General features: G+C 39.8%; 1 protein-coding gene and 2 long non-coding RNA genes across 6 annotated transcripts; 1 reads left to right on the plus strand and 2 right to left on the minus strand.

Moving 5' to 3' along the window:
- Positions 1-1,668: 1,668 nt before the first annotated feature.
- Positions 1,669-23,324, plus strand: LOC309689257. The gene is made up of 4 exons (XR_014271312.1): positions 1,669-2,132; positions 22,824-22,941; positions 23,058-23,191; positions 23,298-23,324. It is a non-coding gene; the product is annotated as an uncharacterized lncRNA (long non-coding RNA).
- Positions 4,617-15,837, minus strand: LOC309689254 (uncharacterized protein). Of its 4 annotated transcripts, XM_082505547.1 has the most exons (9): positions 15,792-15,837; positions 13,885-14,099; positions 13,493-13,760; positions 13,179-13,348; positions 8,279-8,378; positions 7,820-8,184; positions 7,463-7,531; positions 7,208-7,354; positions 4,617-7,099 (listed from the first exon to the last, which is right to left on the minus strand). In XM_082505547.1, the coding sequence occupies exons 2-6, from the start codon at positions 14,091-14,093 to the stop codon at positions 8,071-8,073; spliced, it is 861 nt and encodes a 286-aa protein (XP_082361673.1). In that variant the 5' UTR covers positions 14,094-14,099; positions 15,792-15,837; the 3' UTR covers positions 4,617-7,099; positions 7,208-7,354; positions 7,463-7,531; positions 7,820-8,070. The 4 variants fall into 4 exon arrangements, with proteins under 4 accessions (XP_082361673.1, XP_082361672.1, XP_082361674.1 ...); XM_082505546.1 differs by lacking the exon at positions 15,792-15,837 and having other exon boundaries at positions 4,617-7,354; positions 13,885-14,220; XM_082505548.1 differs by lacking the exons at positions 13,179-13,348; positions 13,493-13,760; positions 13,885-14,099; positions 15,792-15,837 and adding an exon at positions 9,833-9,958 and having other exon boundaries at positions 4,617-7,354.
- Positions 15,834-18,460, minus strand: LOC309689262. Its single transcript, XR_014271317.1, has 3 exons — positions 18,361-18,460; positions 16,062-16,127; positions 15,834-15,857 (listed from the first exon to the last, which is right to left on the minus strand). It is a non-coding gene; the product is annotated as an uncharacterized lncRNA (long non-coding RNA).
- Positions 23,325-23,618: the final 294 nt, after the last annotated feature.

Genomic DNA, 23,618 nt, shown 5'->3' on the forward strand with positions numbered 1-23,618 from the left:
TGTCTTGTTTGTTTTTGGCCCACTTTGCACCAGAAAGAGGAAACCAACGGCTGAACAACAGCAGCACGTTTAAGCTTGATCAGCTGTTGTTAGAATTTATTTAATATTACTTTCTACACCAGGATCTTTTTCTACGTAGCTGACGGCTGGTAACTGTGCAGGGGCGGATCTAGCAAAGTTTAGCCAGGGGGGCTGATAGGGCATGAACAGGGGAAAGGGGGCACAAAGACATACTTTTCTTTCTTATTCTCATTTAAAATGTCTAGCTTTTAATAAATAATTATCTGACACCCAAAGTTTTAATTTGATGTAAAATGAATAGAAGTCAATTAATGTATATAGTGACTATTAAGTCTAATATATATACCCTAGTAAGCTATAGTACTTTTTCCTTTGGGAAGGTACCATCTGTGCAGTCTGCAATTTTGTTGAAGAAAGATGTTGAATCTATTTAATATTTCTTGAAAAAGAATTAATTTCTGTGCATTTTTTTTTCACACTGCATCAAATTAAGGTTGATTACGTCAATTAGGCATCATGAGGTGGAGCATGAGGGGTGGTTCCCTATTTTTATTTATTTATTTTTGTTGTTGCTGGGAGTTGTAACCCTATTAGTTAGGTTGCTTAATATTTACGCTAAGTACTCTTTAAAATACCAGAATAGGGAGGATGGTGTAGGTTTAAGTTTATTAGATTGATCAGTATTGCTGAACTATGAAACTTTTTTTTGCATACAGGTATAACAGAATAGCTTTAGTGTAGTTGTTGTTTTAAACTTGAGTATGAACTTATACAAAATGCAGCAAGATATCTAAAAAAAACAATTTTGTTGATTAAAAAACACTATATCTGATTCATATCGGTATCGGCAGATATACAAATTTATGATATTGGTATCGGTATCGGATATAAAAAAAAGTGGTATCGTGCCATCTCTAATAATAACGGTGACATTTAACGTATTTTATCCGATAAATAAACCCTGTAAAATGTATTTAACCCAGGCCCCCCCCCCCCACAGCCCTTTTGAATGTCTCCATAATTCTGAGGTCTCAAGGTTGGCAAGTATGGCCACAACACCTCACTTTTTTGCCACATGTATCGCAAACCACGTCTCAGCTGTTTGTGGAGGTAAAATACGTCCGCACAATTACGCTCAGCCATTGTTGTGAGTGCGCACTAGCGGCTGCGAGACATTTATACAGCCATATTTCGCACATGACTATGAAAGGCGGAAGAGGAAGTAGTTCCTTTGAATGTAGACAATCCGAATGTTATAGTTTCTTTCCACTGTGCTCCTGTTAATGATGAACTACAAATTTACCCTAAATTACTAAAATATCGATATTTTAATGTGAGAATCGATTCTAGAACATAAATGACTGGTATCGGAGGAATCGATATTTCAGGATCGATCCGCACATCACTACTGCACATTTGAAATCAGTCCACACATCCATGCCACTTAGTTAACTGGTCTTTTTTCCAATCAGGATCAAGCCAGGAAGCAAAATAGTCTGAACCAGTCTCATGCAAGAGACTACAGAGCAGAATCTGCATTCTGGAATGGCAATGGCAGTCAACTGAAATTCATATCCAACTCGCACCACACACTCAAAAAGATGACAAGAAAGCAATAATGGGGACACAATACTGCCTTTCTTACCTGTTTGTGCTGCATTAAAGGAGAAAAAAAACACAATGAGAACATGATACTACATTACATATAGAAACAGAAGTATATTCTAAACAGAAGTATAGAATTAAAAAAAGACATACTAATAAAAATATTACGTAGGCAGAACTCAATTTTTATCAATTTGTTATTAGAACTCAATTTAAGTAACTTACCAGTACTCTTCATGCAAAAATGGTGATCAACTCAATTTATTTGAGTTTTCTTTACTTAGAAAAGCTAGGTAAGCTGGAAATGTTGCTTCTCAGTGCGGAAGGATGAAACGATGTGGTTTGAAAATGCCACATCACTACTGTCCTCCTCCCTAGCACGGATCAGTCCACATGTTCATGGGGCCAGCATTTTTTCTGGAATATGTTGAGCAAACCTGGAGAAGCTTCAGCTCAAGAGATTATTGTTATAATTGCTGTGGATCTTTACCTGATACACTGACTTGGTGAGTACACTTTTACTCTTATTCAAACTGATTTTGTGGCTTCTCTTAGTTTAGCACCAGGTTTATAATCTTGCTAGCTAATTAGTGTCAGCCCAGTGTTGCTGCTGCCGCTGGGCTTAAAAATGAACACCACAGCCTTAAAAACCGTATAAAAATATGTCTGTGAAATTTTATGTTGATTGTTTGAAATGAAAAAAGTGAGATACAAGCCTAGACAAACGTTTTCGGTAGTGATGTGCGATACCACTGTCACGGTTCTGGGTCCGTTGGACCCAGTATTTTGAGTTTATTATATTTTGGTTTAATTCTGCTTCATGGATTGTTTTCTTGTTCTCTTGTAGTGATAATGATGCTTATTATTAGTTTCTTTTTTCTGTTTATCCGTGCTTAAGGATTTGTGGTTTCATGTATTGTTTGAGTTCCATGTATGTATTCCATGTTATTTTGTCTCTCAGTGTCGAGTCTGCGTTCTTGTTTAGTAATTCATGTTTCCTGTTTTATTGTGAAAGTCTTTGTCTTATGTTAGTGTGTGCAGCTTGGTTCCCCCACGTCTCGTTAGCCCTGATCTCTCCCAGCTGTGTCCCCCTTCTGTTGCCCATTCCCTCATTACTACCCTGTGTATTTAAGCCCTGTGTTTTCCCGCGTCCACACGTGTCGTACCTTCAGATTATGCCTCTGTGTGTGTGTGTGTGTGTGTGTGTGTGTGTGTGTGTGTGTGTGTGTGTGTGTGTGTGTGTGTGTGTGTGTGTGTGTGTGTGTGTGTGTGTGGGGGGTTTCTGTATTCACTTCATGTTTGGTTCTCATGTCAGCAATAAAGCTGAGGTTTTGATTTACAATTCTGTGTTCGAGTCCTGCGCTTAGATCCTCCTCTCCGCCTGCCCGCACACAGAGCCCTGACAACCACTGATTTCCTTTCCAATCTGATACCAAGTAATATTCAGGGTGGTATCGACGATACTGATCCGATACCATACTTTGTACAAAAACTTATTTTATTTATTGTATCTCAAATTATAGCGTCATAATGATTACAGGACATCAGATTACTTGTTCTTATCACTTAATAATGCAGAGTTCATCATATAGAAATAAAAAAAACTGAAGTTGTGCACTATTTGAACACCTTGCCTGCCTGCAGCACTAAAGGACTCCGTGAGAAACGTCTGTCTCACCCTAGCAGCACCTGTCCTTGTCCTCCTCTTCAGTTTGCCTCAACATACACTCCTCATATTCTGTGATATGATTTACTCTGAGGTGTTTGACAAGGTTAGTGGTGTTGCCACAACCATACATGCCAACCCTCCCGATTTTTCCGGGAGAATCCCTAATTTCAGTGCCCCTCCTGAAAATCTCATGGAGCCACCATTCTCCCGAATTTCTCCCGATTTTCCACCTGGACCAACAAAATTGAAAAAGCATATCGCAGAATTCATAGCACGGCCCAGCCAATTCCAGTTTCCAACAATGGCGGCAGCTACTTAGTTTTAATATTAATCTTATTTCTCTTTCTGGGTCGCAAAAAAACTTTTAACATATTTTCAGGTGAGAATGTAGCTGTGTAAACTTCAAATATCTGAGCCGACCGACACACGTCTTCAAACCCCCGCGGTCTTTCGCTACTCGGGTTAAACATGATATATAAGTCACTTGATTAAATTAAATTAAATTAAATTTAACTTTATTAATCCCTCAGGAGGGTTCCTCCGGGGTTTTCACACAGCTGAATAAACATCAAACAGAAAACTAATTAAACAAAGTGTGAGACGGTCGAGAGTTTACGCCAGCGCCCGGTTATATTTTACATAGCAAGGAGCAGACGGCAGAGTTTCACTCCACCAAGGGAGCTTGTGACATACTACCCGGCTTGGTCGTTGGTACTTGCTGGCTTGTGTAGCCTCTAGGTAACAAAAGCTCAACACTGGGCCTAACATTCTGGAGCACTTCTGTTGTATTTTGTATGTGCTTCTGAGTTTGTACATGTTTTGGAGTTTTTACGTGCTTCTCAGTTTTACGTGTTTGGAGTTTGTACGTGTTTTGGAGTTTGTACGTGTTTTGAAGTATGTACGTGCTTTGTCTCTAGGGGCCACCGTAAATATACTTTTAGTTATTCACTCCACATAAAATGTAATAAATAAATCATATAATAGAAAAACCAACTATTCAAAGTTCAACTTTTAACTACTTAAATTTTCAGCTTTTTCCTTTTAAACAAATTTAAATGAAACAACACAAAACGCTGCAAACCACAACACAATTAAATATAAATTAAAATATGAAAACAAAAAGAAGATGCATATTCTCTGTCATATAGGCATAAATAAACTTTCTGAATCCTTTATCATCCTTAACTGAAAATAGTTGTGGGTGATTTCTATACCTTTGTAGGCTACGTCCACACGTACACGGGGTATTTTTGAAAACAAAGATTTTCCGTTTTCGTTTTAAAAAATAGTCCCGTCCACACGTAAACGCAGAAATGAAGGAAAACGCTGTTAGGAACATGCCAAAGCAGCAGGTGGCGATATATTCCTAACCGTGTAGAAATGTTGGCCAATCAGAAGTCTAGAAGCCTCGGTGGGAAAAAGTAAACAAAGCTGGGGCATAGAAGCAGAGTCGTATGTGTGGAGGGACAGTAACTATGTGTGTATATGTAAGCATTTATACACTGCAGAGACTACAATTAACATTAACAGTATTGTAGAAATTCATTTCACCAAAACAATAACGTGGAGCACAGTGTGACGTCAAAAAAGGCGCACATCTTTGACGCTGCATTTTCTCCGTTTTTCTCGTCCACACGTAAATGCAAAAACTGAGTTTTAGAAAATATCCACTCTGGCCGGAGTTTTTAAAAATATCCGTTTTCAGTCACCAAAACCGGCGTTTACGTGTGGACGATAGGTGCAAACGCATAGAAAAATCTGCGTTTTCAAAAATACCCGGGTACGTGTGGACGTAGCCCTAATGTGACGTTGTTGTCCCTGGCTCTCTTCCTCTTTCCCTCCCGCTCTGTTCCTGTGCTACTGTGAGTGTAACTACCGCCCCTTCCCCCTCTGCCCAGCACAAAGCACAAGGCTCGCGTGCGGAGTGAAGCGGAAAAAAAGTGCGAGAGAGCAGGGTGAGAGAAGGAAGAAAAAAAAAAAAACACAGCTCGCGATAAGAAGCCGGCTCGCGTCGTTCACGTCAAAGATCCGCCTCTAAGAGCCATTTCGTTCGCGACCGACACATCTGTCTTCTTCTTGATATCAAATATATCCATAATAGGCATTTCAGTATTTTATACTTTTTATTATGGTTTCCTGAAACACTTCTTTTTTTTTTTTTCTCCCATGAAAGTTTATTGAATTACAAACACTACATTTGGCACATTTAGAAACTAAGATTATCAGAACACCAAAAAACTCATTATCAGATACGTCACCTCATGAAAGATGAAGCTTTGTAAAAGCTTTAAAAACAAAAAAACAACAAAATGATGCAAAATAGTAACTGTAATAAAATAAATATTTACAATCATAAAAAGAAAAGTCCCTGATTAGATTTTACTATATGACAGTTAAATATTACACAAAACAATAACAGTCAGGTGGCTGGGGAAAAAAGCATCAGAGTCACTTGTTTCATGCAACTGCACTTTGTGGTACTAAGGTAGAGAAGTCAGTAAAACCAGGTGTCTATTTCTATAACTGAGCAGTTACAGACTCTGCCATGAATCATTTTATTGTGATAATGCTCAACCACTTGAAAGGCATTCTCTCTTTTGCATCACTGAGCAGATACATGAAAAATTATAATACAATTCTCCTTTGTGAGTTGGCACCATGTCTGATAATTTAGAACTTAAACGATACAAAACAAATGCTCTAAGCCTTAGAGCATTTGTTTTGTATCATTTCAGTTCCCAATCCCCCAGAAGACCTTAGAGTCTAAGGTCTTCTGGGGGATTGGGAACAGAGAACTGAAAGTACACAATGAGATTTCAAACCATTTCAGCTTTTTGTGCCCACAATCATTAGTGTCATTATCCCAAAGAAAGAAAGAAACAAAACCCTGAACCATGCCACTCAGTTTGAATTCTTCAGTTAGGCTGCAGGACTGTAACAGCGTTACGTTTCCGTAATGGTCCATTTGATTCACCTTTTATCCTGAAACACTTCTGTAAGTTAGTTCCTTCACACATATAAACCTTTTTTTTTCAGCTGCAAAAGCTTGAACTTGTTCTATTTAAGAAAAAACTCTTTTAAAATGAGTTGAAGTTAGGTTTGTTGTAAGTCATGTGTTTGGAAAATTTAATATGTGCTTTACTGATGCTGCTCAATGTCTTAGCAGACATTTATTATGTTTGAAAAAAATCTAATTTGCAAATAAAGTAATGCCTAACAAATCTCTTGTGGTTGTGCATGTCTTCATTTTAAAGTTCTGGTGCTGGTCTATAAAGCTCTGAATGGTTTAGGACCAAAATACATCAGTAACCTCCTGACCCAGTATGGACCTTCCAGATCCCTCAGGTTATCTGGATCCGGTTTTTTATCAGTTCCCAGAGTCAGAACCAGACACGGAGAAGCTGCATTCAGCTTTTATGCTCCACACTCCCAGAAAGCCTCAGATCAGAGCACCAAATCCACACCTTTAAGCTTAAATTTCAAAACGTACATTTTAACTACTGATTTTATCTACTGTTTTTTTTTTTTTGTTTTTTTTTAATCGATTTTAAATCATGCTCCTTTTATTGTTTTTGTTTTTTAATGTCTCTGTAAAGCACTTTGAATCACCTTGTTGTTGAATTGTGCTATATAAATAAACTTGCCTTGTCTTGCCACTGAAGGAACAATAGGCTGGAAGGTCAGTTCATTGATCAATAATATACAAATTGTCATGGGCCCTGATCAAAGACCTCAGAAACCTGCAGTCTGAGACTGAAGAAGTCACGTGGATGAGTGACGAAACGTTTCTCCCACCTGAAAATGCTACATCCAGATGAACAGAGTCAATCTTTTGGACCACCTATAATTCTAAACATTTTGTTAAATGACATTGCTATTACATGTTGGTACAAACATATGGATTCTCCATACCTCAATCTTAGTATAGGAGGTCGTCTGGAGCTGTACACCATAGGCAGAGTGGTTTACTTTGACATGGGAGACCTTTATCTGATCTCCCACATGAACATTGTCAATTGATGCCTCCCTCCACAAGGAGACAGTCATGGTATGCCCATCCTGAAATCACAAACATGACAGAATGAAAGATTTATTCATTAACTAATACAAATCTCAAATATGCCTATTTTCACCATTTTCAATACTACACTTTAGTTGCACCATTACCTGCTTTAGCTGGAGCGTTCGTATAGGCACCTGTTGTTTGCCTGCGAAAACCTTCCTCACTGCAGAACACTGAAAATTCAATTAAAATATAATGTCAGTTATAGTGATTGCATAAATCTGTGTGTGTACATCTAGGTGCTTCTTTCTTGACTTACTACATCTATTATTTTATTATTGTTGTTAATGATAAATCTACAACCATTTACAAAATAATAGCGGTTGATCTTGTTCTCACAATTTTGTGTTTGTTTGACAACAACAACAAAAATTATTATTTTTACTTTTAAAGACAAAAAAGTAATGGTTTCTTTGAAAACCTAAAGCAGTATCAATTCTGATGGAACCACAAATATTTACCTGCAGAACCTCCCCTTCCACTATAATAAGCCCTCCAAACGTTGGGCTCATCTTCAGTGGTGTTGGCTGGGGAAGGTGAATCAAGAAGCTCCTCTGCCTTTGTGATGAGGGCCTCTGTGACTGCAAGGGCAGGAGCTTTAAAGAACTGTGTCCTCGCCGTAATGTTGATTAGATAAGGGGGAGCTTGGCCCCTCAGCTCATGTCCCCTCATCATGGAAGACATGCCCTCTTTGACTTTGGATGAGAATTCTTCAAACAAAGTAATTTTTTGCCACTGTCTCTCCGTCAGTGATTGTTGCCACCGTATTTTTTTTTTTGGTTAACAGTGGTTTGACCCCTCCATCTTGGATATCCCAGCTGATCACCTGATAAATACATAAATAAAGAAATGTATTTCTATGATCTTACTCCTGTGTGTCTGTGATTTGATGCTATACAAATAAAATTGAATTGAATCACCTTTAGCTGGTCACAAGATTTTAACACCCGGATGTGAATGGGTGGGGGCCTGAAGTACGGCGTCTCAGGCCGGTTATTGGTCAATTTCATTAAGGCCATTCTGGGGAAAAAAAGCAAAAGAAACACATTAACAGGTTCATACATTTCTGCTGGATCCAGTTCTGATAGAATAGAGTAACACCTGTTGCTTTTATGTTGTCTCTTCACATTTTGATATGAAACAAACACATTAACTTCCTCAACCCCAAGTGTGTTTCTGAGGTTCCTGCTTGATATTTACATACGCGAAAACATTTCAATATTTCTGTGAAAACACAAATTATCTTTACAAAATGTTGGTCTGACAATTAATTTAACGCGTATGAGCCTTAATAAAATACATACAAATATTACAGCACATGTAAGTCTATCCAATTCACTTTGGATGGAACGCAGAAAAAAAAATCACAATTTTCTTTTCCACACTTAAGTTTTTCAGATAATAAATAAAATAATTATTAATTAAAATAATACTTGAAAATAGGTTACAGTGGACAATAGAAAACAAGGAATCATCATAGGAAGATTATCTGAAAAAGGAAGTGAAAAACAGCAACATTACAGATATCTTACTGAAGACCTAGTCAAAGATTGCCTGCCTGCCTGCCCATCCCACACACGGCACGGACGCGCGCACACACACAAACATAGTGCACCTGCTTGGTCTCTGTGGCTTTAGTTCATATTGGCTCCCCTTTTTAATCATTTGAGCCAATAGAATTATAGAATTACTGTCCCTGCTTTTAGGTCAATCCCGCCCTCCTTAACTGGGCAGAAAATGGCAATATTTTGACCAGAAACAGCTCTGTGGGAGATGACCACTACCCTTTGCACCAGGCAGTGAAAACATTGGGGCTGAATAGATTTCTGTTTTATATATGTTCCTGTCAACTATTCCTCCTGTCTGCTATGTAAATTGTCTTCCGGCACAGTACAATTTCATGACAATACAGGGCTATGAATACGATAAATACTTAGCTATACTCCTATTGGTTACTCAGCTGCTGTATAGAGTAACTGGGAAAGTAATTGGCTTGCAAAGCTGGGAGGCGGTTGCCAGGGCAGAGTGCCAGCCTTAAGCAATTTTTTCATACTAACAGCCCAAACTTAACGTCTTAAAGTTTATAAAACTGTTATAGATCTGGAAGATTTGTCTGATTCTGTAAGATCTTAATATTTCATAAAAAAAACAGATGCCAGTTTCATGAATACATTCAGGTGGTTTTTTTCAATTAAATATCCCTGAAACAATAAGTTCATCAAACTATGACACCTACAAATACATTGCTATCAATACTAAATGTGAATTTATCAAAAGTGATTTTTTTTCTTCGAGAGAAAAATGAAGATACACATATATAAAACATTCATAGGCCGAAAGAAAAGTCAGGCCAAATTTTAGGGGTCTTTATATTCACAGGAACTTAAATGGCTAGATCTTTTATCTTTCACTACATTATTTGTTGTACATAGTACAAAGGCACTAAAAAAAACCGCTCCAATATCAATACTTACGTTTTATGTTCTTAATACCACTAAGAGTAAAGTAGAAGAGATGACTGAATGACTGTGACTGGAAGTTTCTTCAGAAAGACCAGGAAAGGGACCGCTGGTCTTTTATGTTACAAATTGTGATGTAATCTGTTGCCACCCGCCTGATTGGCTAACTATGATTGTTGTGTTTCCCAATTGTACTGCCTTGTGTTGATTTTGTCTCTTTACTTTAGGGCGGTTTTTGTTGGTGATCAGACCCGATTCTTGTCTAATTTGAATTATGAAATTATCAGTACAATTTTATAAGTCTCAAACTTACAATTTAAAACGTATAAAATTACTGGTGTTTTTTATTTTTTATGTAGTTATTTTTTTTAAGTTCGAGTCCTAAAGCCCTGCATGTATTTTTTAGATGAGCTTTTATTTTGAAAGTGGCGATCTCTTTTCCTGGTGTCATGGGGAAGCACGCCCGACAGATCCACGTTACTGCTAGTCCCTGTTTTGGCAAGCCATTAGTGCCAAAAATTGCCACTTTTCTAACCCGTTTGGTTAAGAAATGGCGTAAAAAACGCCTTTTAATTTAATTGTTCCGACAAACGCAGCTTTTTACGTCACTCGGATGGCGCCCTGAACGCACCATCCGAGTGACGTAAAAAGCGGCATTCAAAGACAGACGGAAACACCGTTTTTTGCCTGCAAAAAAAAAACAGAAAGAACTCACAGGACACTCTGCAAAGTTCAAAGCTGTAGCTGTAGCATAAACAACAACAAACTGGGACCATTTCTAATTCTGTCCTGGGGTTTATACAGGTGCAGTCATTTGTAAAGCTATAAATAAACCGAGCAGCTTCAAGATCATTTTTGCTCTGGCAAGATGGCAAGACGGTCATATTCACTGCTTCAAGCACTTGACTATGTGATGCGCTCAGAAAGCGAAGATGACGAGGAATCCTCTGCATCTGAAGAAGAGGCATCTTCTTCAGTCTCCTCAGAGAATGACAGCATCACTACCAGTGATGAGGATTACCATCCAGTGCCCGATTCCTCTTCTTCAGCAAGTGAGAATGATACAGAGACAGCAGTCGAGGCAGAGCGGCTAATGGCAGAGAAGGTAGGAGAAGCGGCAGAGACCGGGGCGCCGGTGGCTGAGTGGATGTCTCGTTCTGGGAATATTGAGTGGTTTCCCACTGCTGAGGAGACCATGCGCTACAATCCAGTACCCACTAGTATCACTCCAGGGCCCACCCTGTACGCAGTTGCCCGCATTAGCACCCTGAGATCTGCATTTGACCTGTTTGTGACAGAAGAGATCATTCAGCTGCTGTGCACCCACACAAACCTGTATGGGAGGCGAAAGTGTGAGGATTGGAGGGATGTGGATGATGTGGAGATGAGAGCCTACATCGGAATTTTGATTCTAGCTGGTGTCTACCGCCCAAGAGATGAAACAACGCGTGGTTTGTGGGCTGACAAGACCGGACGGGCAATATTTCGTGCTACAATGCCCCTCTACCGCTACTCCCAGATCAGTGCTAACGTCCGCTTTGATGACAAGCTCATCCGCCCGGGACGTTTCAGGAGCGATAAGCTTGCTGCATTTCGGGTCCTGTGGGAAAAGTGGGTTGCTCGTCTCCCCCTGCTGTTCAATCCAGGAGTTGATGTGTGTGTCGATGAGCAGCTGGTTGCATTCAAAGGTCGATGTGGATTTCGACAGTATATGCCCAGCAAGCCTACAAAATATGGCATTAAAATCTGGGTGACCTGTGATGTGGCAACCTCCTATGCCTGGAAGATGGAAATTTACACAGGAAAATCACCTGGAAGTTCCCGGGAAGTTAATCAGGGAATGAGAGTTGTGCTACAACTGACAGAGGGGCTTCCAAGGACACACTGTCACTTGTGACAACTTCTTTACTTCATTCAGCTTGGCAGAGGAGCTGCTCAGAAGAAAACTAGCTCTGCTTGGCACAATCCGGAGAAACAAACCAGAGCTCCCTCCCCAGCTTGTTCAGCTGCGACAGAGGAAGATTCTTTCATCTCTCTTTGCCTTCACCAAACCATGGCAGTCTCCTACATGCCCAAGCGAGGGAAGAATGTGCTTCTTTTGAGCACAAAGCATAGGGAACCAGCAGTCAGTGATGGGGAAAAGAAGAAGCCAGCAGCAATCCTTGACTACAATAGGTGTAAAGGTGGAGTGGATAACCTAGACAAGGTTGTTGGCACCTACAGTTGTCGGAGGAAAACCAGTCGCTGGCCACTGGCTCTGTTCTACAATCTTCTGGACGTCTCAGCATACAATGCCTTTGTCCTGTGGAAAGCAGTGCATCCTGAGTGGGAGTCCACCAAAACCTACCAACGAAGGGTGTTCCTGGAGGAGCTGGGCCATATGCTGGTGACTCCAGAAATTGCAAGATGGCCTTGTGCCCCACGCTCAAAAGCAGCCGCTGCTATTGTTGCTGAGATACAGCAGTCAGAATCAGAGTATGACCCACAGCCCATCAACAAAATGAGGAAAAGGTGCGAACTGTGTATAAACAGAAGAAGAACGGCAACCACTTGCTCCAGCTGTGGAAAGAGTGTCTGCAAAGATCGCGTGCACACACACACATACACACACACACACAGAAAGAGCATTATTTTGTACAAACAAGCAATAAAAGGCCGTTTTTGGCATGACTAACAAAGTGGGAGTTTCTTTTTTTGGGGTCATTACTCACAGGAATAATACAAAATATTAATATTAATAATAATAATTTTTGTTACTGGCACTGACCTGCAATGATTTAAAAAAAAAAAAAAAGGTTTCGTCATTCAACTGCTGAAAAAATGTGAACTTTATTGCCCCCCAAAAAACATAGTAGTAACATATAATTTGACTGGTATTCAAAGGGTATAATTTCTGAATTTGAATTATATTTTGGTTTTCATGACTAGGACTGGTTTTCATTTAAAAAATAAAGTTGGTCTAAGTAGAAAAATGTTTTAATATAGAATAATTTTATAGTATTCTGTAAATGTAAACAAGGGGTGGCCATTTTTGGCCACGAACAAGCTGAGAGGGAGTTTTTGTTTTTGCTCTCTCTGCACTAAAATAACAATGCATTATAATCAATGTTGATGTGAATCAATTATATGCCCCAGACTCTACTATTAATAATACAAGAAATTTCAGTAGCAATGCAATTATATAAAATTGCGAGATTTGAGTTTGTCGTCCAGCTGGTGCAGTGGACAAACTGGTGTTTAAAGGGTTAAAAAATAAAAAAGTAATAATTATTTTATATTTATGGAAAGAACTGAAGTTACTTTAAAACTTTATGCAGAAAAAATGGCAAAAAAACCCATAAAAATAATAAAAATTACAGACCTAATCTGTAGGTGGCCACTTTTGGCAAAATGAGATACAATCTCGCCCCTTATCCTCTTAACATCTAGTAGTGTGGCAGTGTAGATGTCAGGGATACCACAGCCTGCAATCCAGTCCCCAAGGTGACTTTTCAAGTCTGCCAGGTCTTCTGGGGTGCTGCAGTTGGAAACCTTGAAAATCAGGCACCTCCATAAATACATACGTTTAAAGCATTCACTAAGTGTACTTACATTTTGAGACGCTCCACTGATGAGTTAAGCTATGCATTGTGTTTCATTGAATTTAATTACACCTCAGCATGCACACAGCTTTACCTTTTCTATGTTCTGTTTGATGTCTTCATCCATGAAGACCTCTACATCGAAGTCATCAAGAGATGTCTTCTGGCCACACATCATACAGAACAGGTGTCTGTTGATACACCGTGGCCCTGGCCCATCGTGTGCTATCGACCAAGCAATCAGTTTACCAGCCGTATAAAACTTGTTGCTTGACAGCAACTGCTGACTATAGCTGAACAACAGACTGCCAGGCTTCCCCTCAAAAATCCCTAGGGAATTCTGAGTTTCGACCATAAGTAAGCTGCAGGAAAACGTAGTAAAAAAACAAACAAAAAAAATGAGTCAAATTGTGATTTCATCTTTGCAACAACAAAAAACACATTCACGCATTCTATTATTGTGTGAGAGAGATGGGAATGGGTTACCGAAAAAATTCCCGCCTTGGGCCTCCATAATCATCGGCCATTTCACCAACAAATTCAATATTTGGCAATTTATGCCAGGCAAAATATGACTTAGAAAGTGCCATGCAGGCACTATGTAGGATTTTCCTTTGTCGGGCTATTATTGTACAATAATTGCTGGTGTCAAGATGCGTTTCCTGGAAATCTTTCAACACAGTCACAAGGTCCATCTCGTCCTGAAGAAAAGGGGGGGAGAAAGGTCATGACTACATGAAACACATACACAGCAGTTCTGGCAGTGTTGTTCATGAGACATACATGTGAGTCATTTTGTTCAGGGGAAGCCAGGACTATGGAAGCCCGTTTCTGCCACTAAAAAAAAAAAAGGATCCATAACTCAAAATTTCGAGTTACTTTCTCGAAATTTCGAGTTATTTTCTTGAAATTTCGAGTTATTTTCTCGAAATTTCGACATATTAACTCAAAATTTTGAGAAAAGCAACTCGAAATTTCGAGTTAGCGCTGCCAATCAGTAATCTACGTAAATGACGTCATTTCCATGTTACCCGGAAGCTGAAGCCCTCAGCTACAAATGCTACAGCTAAGCTACCGGTATTACATCCAGTCGTGAATGCACAGATTGCTGAGTGTTTTCAGCCTGGCTTCACAAATGATGAAATCCCTGTGTTATTAGCTGAATCACATGGTGTTACTATCAGCAAACATACTTTAATTTGTTGGGATCCGTTTTTGAGTGCGCGGTCCTGCGCCATATGCTTCCGGGTAACAAGAAAGCGACCTCATTCACGTATATTTTTGATTGGCAGAGCTAACTTGAAATTTTGAGAAAAGTAACTCGAAATTTCGAGTTATGGATACTAGCTTTTTTTTTTTTTTTTAGTGGCGGAAATGGGCTTCCATACAGGACAGCCTCATCCAGGTCTGATACTTCTGACTCTGCAGAGTCGATGTAAAACTCTTCCCTAAACAGAACAAATGCATTTGATTTTTTTAATATCATGTATATATACTGAAATGGAATGACTCATCTGATCAAAGAATCTGATTTCACATTCTTTTACTGTATAGATACAGCCACTTAAAATGGCCATGTGGTCCTTGATTGCATCTGTTGGAGCCATTTGTATTTTAACAAATTTCAAAATATTAAAATATAAAGTTTGTTGTTAGTTTACTTCTATTTTTGGGTTAATCATTATTTATTTGTAGGTTAATGCTCACTTCATTGTTTTGTTGTTTATCTTATCAAGTCAGCCAGGAAGAATTTCAGGGCTATTTTTGATAACTTAAGAGACTGGTATAAGACCAGCATGCACTGAGATGGGCCTTTTGTTTTTTGGGGGTTTTTTTGTTTTTTTTTAATTCGAGAGACAAGCAGCATGAAGCAACAAAAATGGATCTTGTTATTGGTTGCCAAAATGGATCAATAAACTATACAATGCAACTTTCAAGTTTTGACAGTGCAGTTTTCCCTGCGCACAAAATATTATCACAGGGCAGCAGTGTCTTCTTTTACTTTTTTTGTGAAACATAAGGAACTGCCACTACAGTGCCCATTTACTGGGAATAGTTTGGGTGATTTGTAGTTCCAAGTGTCTGAATGGTCAGGCTGACTAAAGTGTTATCGATGCATTTTCAGCAATTAAAAATACCAATATCACGACATCAACATATCTGAAAAACATGAAAAAGCAAAACAGAAACCGAATGAGGCAATTGAACCATTGGTCTATATTCAGAGCACATAAATGTTATCAGTTCAATACATGCAACCTTTAAAATTTTAATATTCGCTGGTCTCACCCCGTATATTGTACTAATTGAGTGTCTATTTACCTATGGTGTGTGCTTTATAAGTAACAGTTTACACTTAAGTTTTGGCATGTTGTTCAACAACTACCACTTGCCTGTTAACCTCTGGTTCCTGGAGACCATGCCTACTAGAATGAACTGTATGGTTTTCATGCAGACCACTGCAAAGCAATAGCAGAAATATTTCATAGCAGGAAGAAGACCCCAATGCAGATATTTATTGATCTAGACTACACAAAATGATCCAAGTTATAATAATGATAGAATTAGTTTGTACAACAGTTGTTTTACCAAAAAAATAAATAAAATTGTGCAATAGTTTAAGATTAAAATTCCAACTCATAAACAAACAGAGTGCCATTTACCTGAAAACCTCTGGCTCCTGTACATTGTGCCTGCCATGGTCTGGTGTCTCGGTGTCATGCAGCACACTGTAATATGGTAAATATTGATGATGAGAGGGTGTAATGCATTTATAGTGCTACAGTCCAAAGGCAGTTGTCAAACACTTTCATTGCCATTTCAGACTGCACAACTTCTCCACCAGTTGAGTCCTCATTGGCTTCTGTAATCTAAAACACCAGAGTATTTAAATATAAATGAAATGGAACAACAAATGACAAACAAGAACAGAGGACAAGTCAAAGACAAGAACCAAAACAGCCACACTTAAAATGAAGCAGCGCAGCGGCTTCGCTCATGCGCGATTCATTTGCCTTTTGGACGCACAGGTGTGAACGTCTCATGCCCTGATAGCAGCTGGGGGAGGACTATCCTCCGCCTGGGAGCGCTTTGGCACGGGTGAGGTGCCCACCGCAGCACCGCTGCTTGTTGAGAGTAAGCGCGATACGTGTTTTCACGTCAAAAAGTCGTCATAAATAAGTCTCCAGTAATACAAGAAAAAGTCGCCAGATTTGTCGCAAGTCGCTTTTTAGAAAAAAAGTCGCTAAGGGGGTCTGAAAACTCGCTAAATATAGCCACAAAGTCGCTAAGTTGGCAACACTGCAGATGAATGTCTCAAATCCTTTGGGGAAAATCACAGCATTTATTATTCTGAGCAGTAACATGTTAAAGATGTCTTATACAATACTAGGGTGACTGGAGCGCCACTGAGTTACAGTAATAGTGACAATTATGCCATATCAGCCACCCCAGTGGAACATTTGAATACCTTTGGACGGATATAAAGATTGGAGCGACCCAGTAGGTTTCTTGCTCTAATTTCTTGGGGCATCTCTTCTTCAAGAGGAAGAATGAGCCGCTGTCCATTCACTTTGCATAGATCGAACTGCAAAGGTATGTATGCAATATTGTCCCGTAGTGCCTGCCTGAATTCAGTGGCATTTAGGTTTACAGGAACGACCACCCGAGTAGCAGGAGTGGCATCTGTAATCAAATTTAAACCAAATTAGCTGGCAATGCCATTTAGAACTTTCCCTAAAAACGGAAAAGGGTAAATTGTCACATTGTAGTGTCTCAACATCAACTTATTGGTGCAAGGAAATAAAGATTACAAAAGTGCTAAAAATCGAATGCCAAATTCTACAATTTGTAAACAACTGACACCATGATGTAATTCTCTTTTTTCAAACCCATCACTCCAAATAATTAATATGAAAATAAATATTGATGAGTTCTTCACATTCCTTCAAAGGAAGAGTACCCAGCCACTGGTACAGATATGTAGACAACACCTGGGTCAAAATCAAGACACAAGAAGTGGAATCCTTCACTGCGCACATTAACGCTGTGGATAAAAACATCAAGTTCACTAGGGAAGACACAAAGGACAACCGTTTGCCTTTCCTGGACTGCGCCGTGCACATTGAAGAGAACGGCAAACTCAACATCGAAGTTTACCGGAAGCCCACACACACGAACCAGTACCTCCTGTTTGACTCCCACAAACTTGGAGTAATTAGGACCCTACACCACCGGGCAGAACATGTTCCCTCTAAGCCTGAAGGAAAAAAGAAGGAACACACACATGTAAAGGAAGCACTCAAAACGTGCGGCTATCCTAAATGGGCGTTCTTAAAGTCAGCAAAGAGGAACAGAAAAGAAGATCAGACACCAGCGAGGATAAGAAGGACAGACGCAACAACATTGTCATCCCCTATGTAGCCGGTGTATCAGAAAAACTCAGGAGAGTTTTCTCCAAGCATGACATCCCGGTGTATTTCAGACCCAGCAACACGCTCAGACAAAAACTGGTTCACCCGAAAGACAAAACGCCAAAACACAGACTTAACAATGTGGTGTATGCTGTACAGTGCAGCGAGGAATGCCCAGACCTCTACATCGGAGAGACCAAACAGCCACTTCACAAGCGCATGGCACAACACAGAAGAGCCACCTCCACAGGACACGACTCAGCAGTCCATCTGCATCTTAAGGATAAAGGACACTCTTTCGAGGATGCCAATGTTCACATTTTGGACAGAGAGGACAGATGGTTTGAAAGAGGAGTGAAAGAAGCCATCTATGTCCACTGTGAGCGACCATCTTTGAACAGAGGCGGGGGTTTACGACACCAACTCTCTGCCATCTATAATCCAGTTTTGAGTTCCCTTCCCAGACGCCTTAACGCCCACTCACATCCTGGGCCATCTGATCTCAGGAATTCGCATGATAAGGTGGGGCCAGGTTTCACAATGAACACACCCGAAACTCTGGCTGATTGGGACCCACACCCAGTTTCACACCTTGGCTCAGGCGATTAGAGGATCATCAGGGGGTCCTTTTGTCCTTCTGTGGGGGGATACTCCCACTAGGTTTATATCTGGGACTCTCCACCATTTGACCTTAGAACTGAAGAAGCTTCTCGGATGAGAGGTGAAACGTCTTTTTTTTTTTTGCCTGTCCCGTTTGGCTCTTTTGCCATCAGAATTATTGTCTAAAGGCAAAGAAAGATGCCCAACGGATTTACTTTACCAAACTGACCATCCCAGCCTTGCCATAATGGTCCATTTGATTCACCTTTTATTGTTTATTTTATTTTCACTTGTTGAATACGGGACAGACTTGACTGGGGGAAAGAAGGGGAAAGAGAAACAGGTGAGAAGAGGGACGGGGGAGAAGGGCAAAAAACAAAAACCAACAGAACGGGCAGAGAAAAAAAAGCATATATCGATCACCTGGATCACCTGTTGAGAAAGAAAAAAGAAAACAAGCAGAAGAGAACAAGAGTAATAGAATAAACAACATCACAATGATATATGGGAATATGACAGTAAATACTAAATATTAAACATTATTGTGCAGCACATAAGATCAACAGAACACAGTGTGCTTTGAGGTAGGAGCCAAAAAGGGTGTAGTTTGTGGGTGTGATCACCCGTGTGTACACCTGTGAGCATGGACGCGCTTGTTTTTTTAAAAGGTTCCTTCATGTAATGATCTGCTAGAGGGTGTGGGGGGGCCACAGCCCCGTCCTCCAGGGCATGAAGCAGGTATGGAGGAGATCAAAACTCCAGACATCCAGAGGCCCCCAGAACACAAGAGACCAAGGAAGACCAACAGAGGGGCAGCCGCGCCACTGTCCCAGAAAGAGCTGAGGAGAGTCCCAGATGAGGGCTCACCCAGCAGCCGCGGAGCAGAAGCCAGGGGGAGTTGCAGTGACGTGCCCGTGAGCTCCGCCGGCAGCCAGCTGTGCCTGAGTGACCGAGACCCAGGCCGAGAGGCCGGGGGCACCCCACCTCCGAAGTGGCCCGAGCGAGCCCCAGGCTCCGATAAGCGGCCGCCAAGGAGTGAGCCGGTGTGTACCTGGACACCCATCCCCAGACACAAAGAACCACCAACGCACCGATGTCTGAGGGAGTCCGCCACTGGCAGGGGAAGTGGAAAATCCCAACACAACAACGAGTACAAAGAGTTTACCCACGCTTATTTACCCACGCTTATTAGCACAGAGAAGCATAGCTGATGCTGTAGCAGTGGGACGGAAAATAGTTGGGCATTTTAAACATTCCGCCTTAGCCTACTCCCGCCTCGAGGACATTCAGGGACAGCTCAACCAGCCAATAAAGAGACTGCAACAGGACGTACAGACGCACTGGAACAGCACGTATTACATGCTCCAGTCCCTCATTGAGCAAAAGCGAGTGCACGAACTCCCTGACTATCTCACCGCTCACCAATGGGCTCTTGAGCAGTGAGCAGCTACGACGCACTAGCCTCTGATGTCATCCCAGCTGTGACTGTGCTAGTGAGACTTCTAAACAGAGAAACAGACGAACAAATTTAAAATTAAATTTTGTTTTTTTATAATTATTTATTCAGTAATATGTTGCATACAACATGCTTTTCATTTTAAATAAATGTTCTTAATTCCAAACTAGTCCCTTGTTTGTTTGTTTTTTGTTAAATTATAAGACTAAAGCTGTTACCTGCAAATTTAAATCATGTTTTTATTAAGTACTCGGTATCGGCGAGTACTGAAATGCAAGTACTCGTTTCCAAAAAAGTGGTATCGGTGCATCCCTAGCTTGGACGCACAAGGGGCGTTATATTTCCTGAAACCATGATGTTATATATATGACTCCTCATTTATTGTTCTGGAAAGATCGATGCTGTTTGAGTGATCGTGCTCGGCTTCCCACATATATGTGTTTCAATAAAATCATTGTTTTGACGCACAATGGACCTCCAGTCGTTTGTCTCTTACCTCAAATATGAATTCAGGACACTCTCCGTCGAAATGCAGCGCTCCGTTTAGACATGACTGTCCATAAAAAGTCCGCCAAAAGGCTGGGCAGATATATATATAGATATATAGATACATATATAGCATCCCGAAAATTCAAAGTACGGCGGGAGAAGGTACATTGTTTGTGATTGGATCAGCAAGACTGAAGGTTGTGGGGTTTTTGTTTTTTTTTATCCACCCCTTACCACAACCTGTGATCAGAATTTGTGGTAACCAATCACAGTTAACCTCATATTTGTGTTGTGTGATGCGAAATCTCTGCACCAACAAAAAACACATTTGACCGTAAGTACCCTAGTTAATCTCAATTACTGTTCGACTTTGCTAACTAAAAGCTAAGCGATGATTCCGAAACATTACTTTGTCCTTTTAAGCGCATGTTACATGTTAGCTTTGTAGTAAGCAAAAAAAAAAAAATCATGCTAACCTTGGTCCGTTAGGAATGCCATTTTAGGCATGAGGCATGTTAATAAGGTCTTTAATATGGTACTCAGTTTAGCCACTTTATATTATTTAAAATACGGTTTTATAACACTTGTTACATTAGCCGGATTAGGCTACACGGTACTGCACTGCCATCCCAGATAGCAAGACGACATTGAATTGATGTTGATTTTTTCATCTGATCCGTAGTTATGGTCAGGGTTGAAATGTTAATGTTGTAAATAAACTCCTTCCTATCTAAAATATAACAGGATACCAGAGTATATTCTCCAGCATCTCACACTTCTGATAATCAGTCTGCTTGACGTTTATTCAGCTGTGTAAAAACTATAACTTTAATCTCAGCCAAACAGATTTACTCAGGAACAAATAAAATACTAAAAAAAGCCAAACAATATCATCTTTAACTTATCTAAGTGACTTATATATATTTATCCTGAGTAGCGAAAGATGGCGGTGGGTTTGAAAACGATGTGCCGGGAGTCCGGTGTTCTCACGGGCTCTAGTGAGCCTTGCTATCGAGCTATCGAGCTAGTGGGTAACAGACGTCTCCGAAAACGTCGGAGTGCTTTTGAAAATATGTGGTGTCTTGATAAACTGAGCAGATATTTGAGGTTTACACAGCTACATTCTCGCCTGAAAATATGTTAAACGTTTATTTTGTGACCCAGAAAGAATAATAAGAGTAACATTAAAACTAACTAGCTGCTGCCATTGTTGGAAACTGAGCAGGGCTGCGCTATGAATTCTGGGACAGAGCTTCTTCTTCAGGGTTTAACGGCAGCTGGCATCCTTGTACATGCAGTGCTGCCATCTTCTGTTTCCGTCCGTTATTACACTCTTAAATCCTACTACTTATTCCTGTGTCTTTTGTGATCTTACAAAGCTTCAAACGATGTTGACAATTTTGATAGTCGACGTAATCGTGACTAGTCGACTAATCGTGGCAGCCCTACTGCAGACTGAAAGACAAACTCCATGAACTGAAAACTGACCTTAAATATGAGTGTGGCAAATCCACAGTGAAGAGAGATAATAATACTGATTATTTTAAAAAGTTCCTAGAATCCAAAACTAATGCACAGAAAGCCACAAGGTAGACAAACAAAGTGTACAACTTGAAACAGAACAACAGAGTAAAGAGCTGAGGAAAGCTGAGGGCTTAAATACTTGATTAGGGAGAGAGGACGCAGCTGGGAGAAACAAGACACAGGTGAATTGAATCAAACAAGTATGACCAGTGGAAGCAAAAGCAAGTGCACAAAAGACTAGACGTCAACAATATAAAGTAGTAACCAACTAAAGATAGGACACAGTAATGCAGACTTTGCACTAGGAACACAGAATGGCAGGAGAACAGCCTCAACGAGTAAAGAAATGAATAATAAACAGTATATGCAGAAAATAAAGAATAAAGTTAAAAGACAGCATGGTCTTCAAGAACCCAGAGTACGATACAAAAATGTCGTTTTATTTAAGTGAACAAAACAATGTAGACCATTTTCATTTTGTTAATAAGTTGGAAAAAAAATAAAAACTAATGACAGCATTTAAAATAAACAAAGATAAATGACATAGATGGGAACATTTGACAATGGATTTGTAACATTATCAAAACTGATTTTTCAGATATGCAGAGTAGAAGATGTGGAGATTCAAATTTTTAACTTGGGTGTGTGTTTGAAATATGAAAATATTGGTTGACATCGTTGACATACTGTTATTAAAGATAGAAATATGTATGAAACGTAGATTCAAAAGCTCTATTAACAGAACTATAACCTGTTAGAATCTGACATTTATTTCAGATGTATTCTATAACTGTTCACAGTCCCAATACTTACAGGGATGACAGAGTGTTTCCAAAAGTGCTCAGTCACAATTTTCAGAAGACTAACATGAAATTTTTGATTTATTTAAATATATAAACCTGTTGAAAGTAATAATTTCAATTTTTGTCTTTGTGGGATCACAGTACAAAGTATGGCCTGGAGGATATTCATCTCAAGGTGCAAGAACATTCTTAATGACTGCACACGGCGGCTGCTGATGGACATTGTTGGGCCAGATGTGCTACAGTTAGCGTTAAGGAGGTATGATCAAAGCATGATGGAAAACATCTAACATTTTAACTTGCATAAAATGTTTAAGGGGAATATGGCCTGAAAATATAACATGAATTAAGAAGTAATTTTTTGATATCTTTGAGGTTGGAGACAATGCAGAGAAGCCTTCGGTGGGCAAGAGGAAGACTGATCAGTGTAACTGCAGCAGATCAACTTCTGCGTGACTTGGCTGAATTGATTCAGGAGGTTGAACTGTCTACTCAGCATGGCCAACAAGGTAAGCACATATTGTGTCGATTCCTTGACTCATCAAAAGTGTGAAATAAATTATGACTCTGTCTTAACCTATTTTCCAAATACACCAAACGCTTATATATTTTCAGGCTCTTTTGGATACCAGGCACCAGAGGTAGAGGTAGATCCCTTTACCTTATCACTCGGGAACAGCTTTCATTCCTGAAGTCATGTGGATTCACTGCACCTCAGATGGCTGATATTTTGAATGTTTCACTTCGTACAATTCGAAGACATCTACGGTCAGTGACTTTTGAAACCAGTGTGACTTTGTGACACACACTCACTGTTTATTCAAATTAAATGGTATTGTGAAGTTGTAAAAATTTGTATATTTGAATGTGCACTAACTAGTGTGTTGTTATGGTAGTAATAAAATACTCGTGTTTTTTTGTCTTATTTCAGACAGT

The sequence above is a fragment of the Aulonocara stuartgranti genome (genome assembly GCF_965226115.1).
Source record: "Aulonocara stuartgranti genome assembly, chromosome: 15".
Classification (NCBI taxonomy): domain Eukaryota; kingdom Metazoa; phylum Chordata; class Actinopteri; order Cichliformes; family Cichlidae; genus Aulonocara; species Aulonocara stuartgranti.

Bases quoted from the DNA above. Each gene is read 5' to 3' on its own strand.
- LOC309689254 (XM_082505547.1), bottom strand. From the start codon at position 14,093: ATGGACCTTGTGACTGTGTTGAAAGATTTCCAGGAAACGCATCTTGAC. The intron at 13,761-13,884 runs GTAACCCATTCC...GTTTTCCTGCAG, and splicing joins CCAAGGCGGGAATTTTTTCG to CTTACTTATGGTCGAAACTC. The intron at 13,349-13,492 runs GTAAAGCTGTGT...CTGATTTTCAAG, and splicing joins TCAAACAGAACATAGAAAAG to GTTTCCAACTGCAGCACCCC.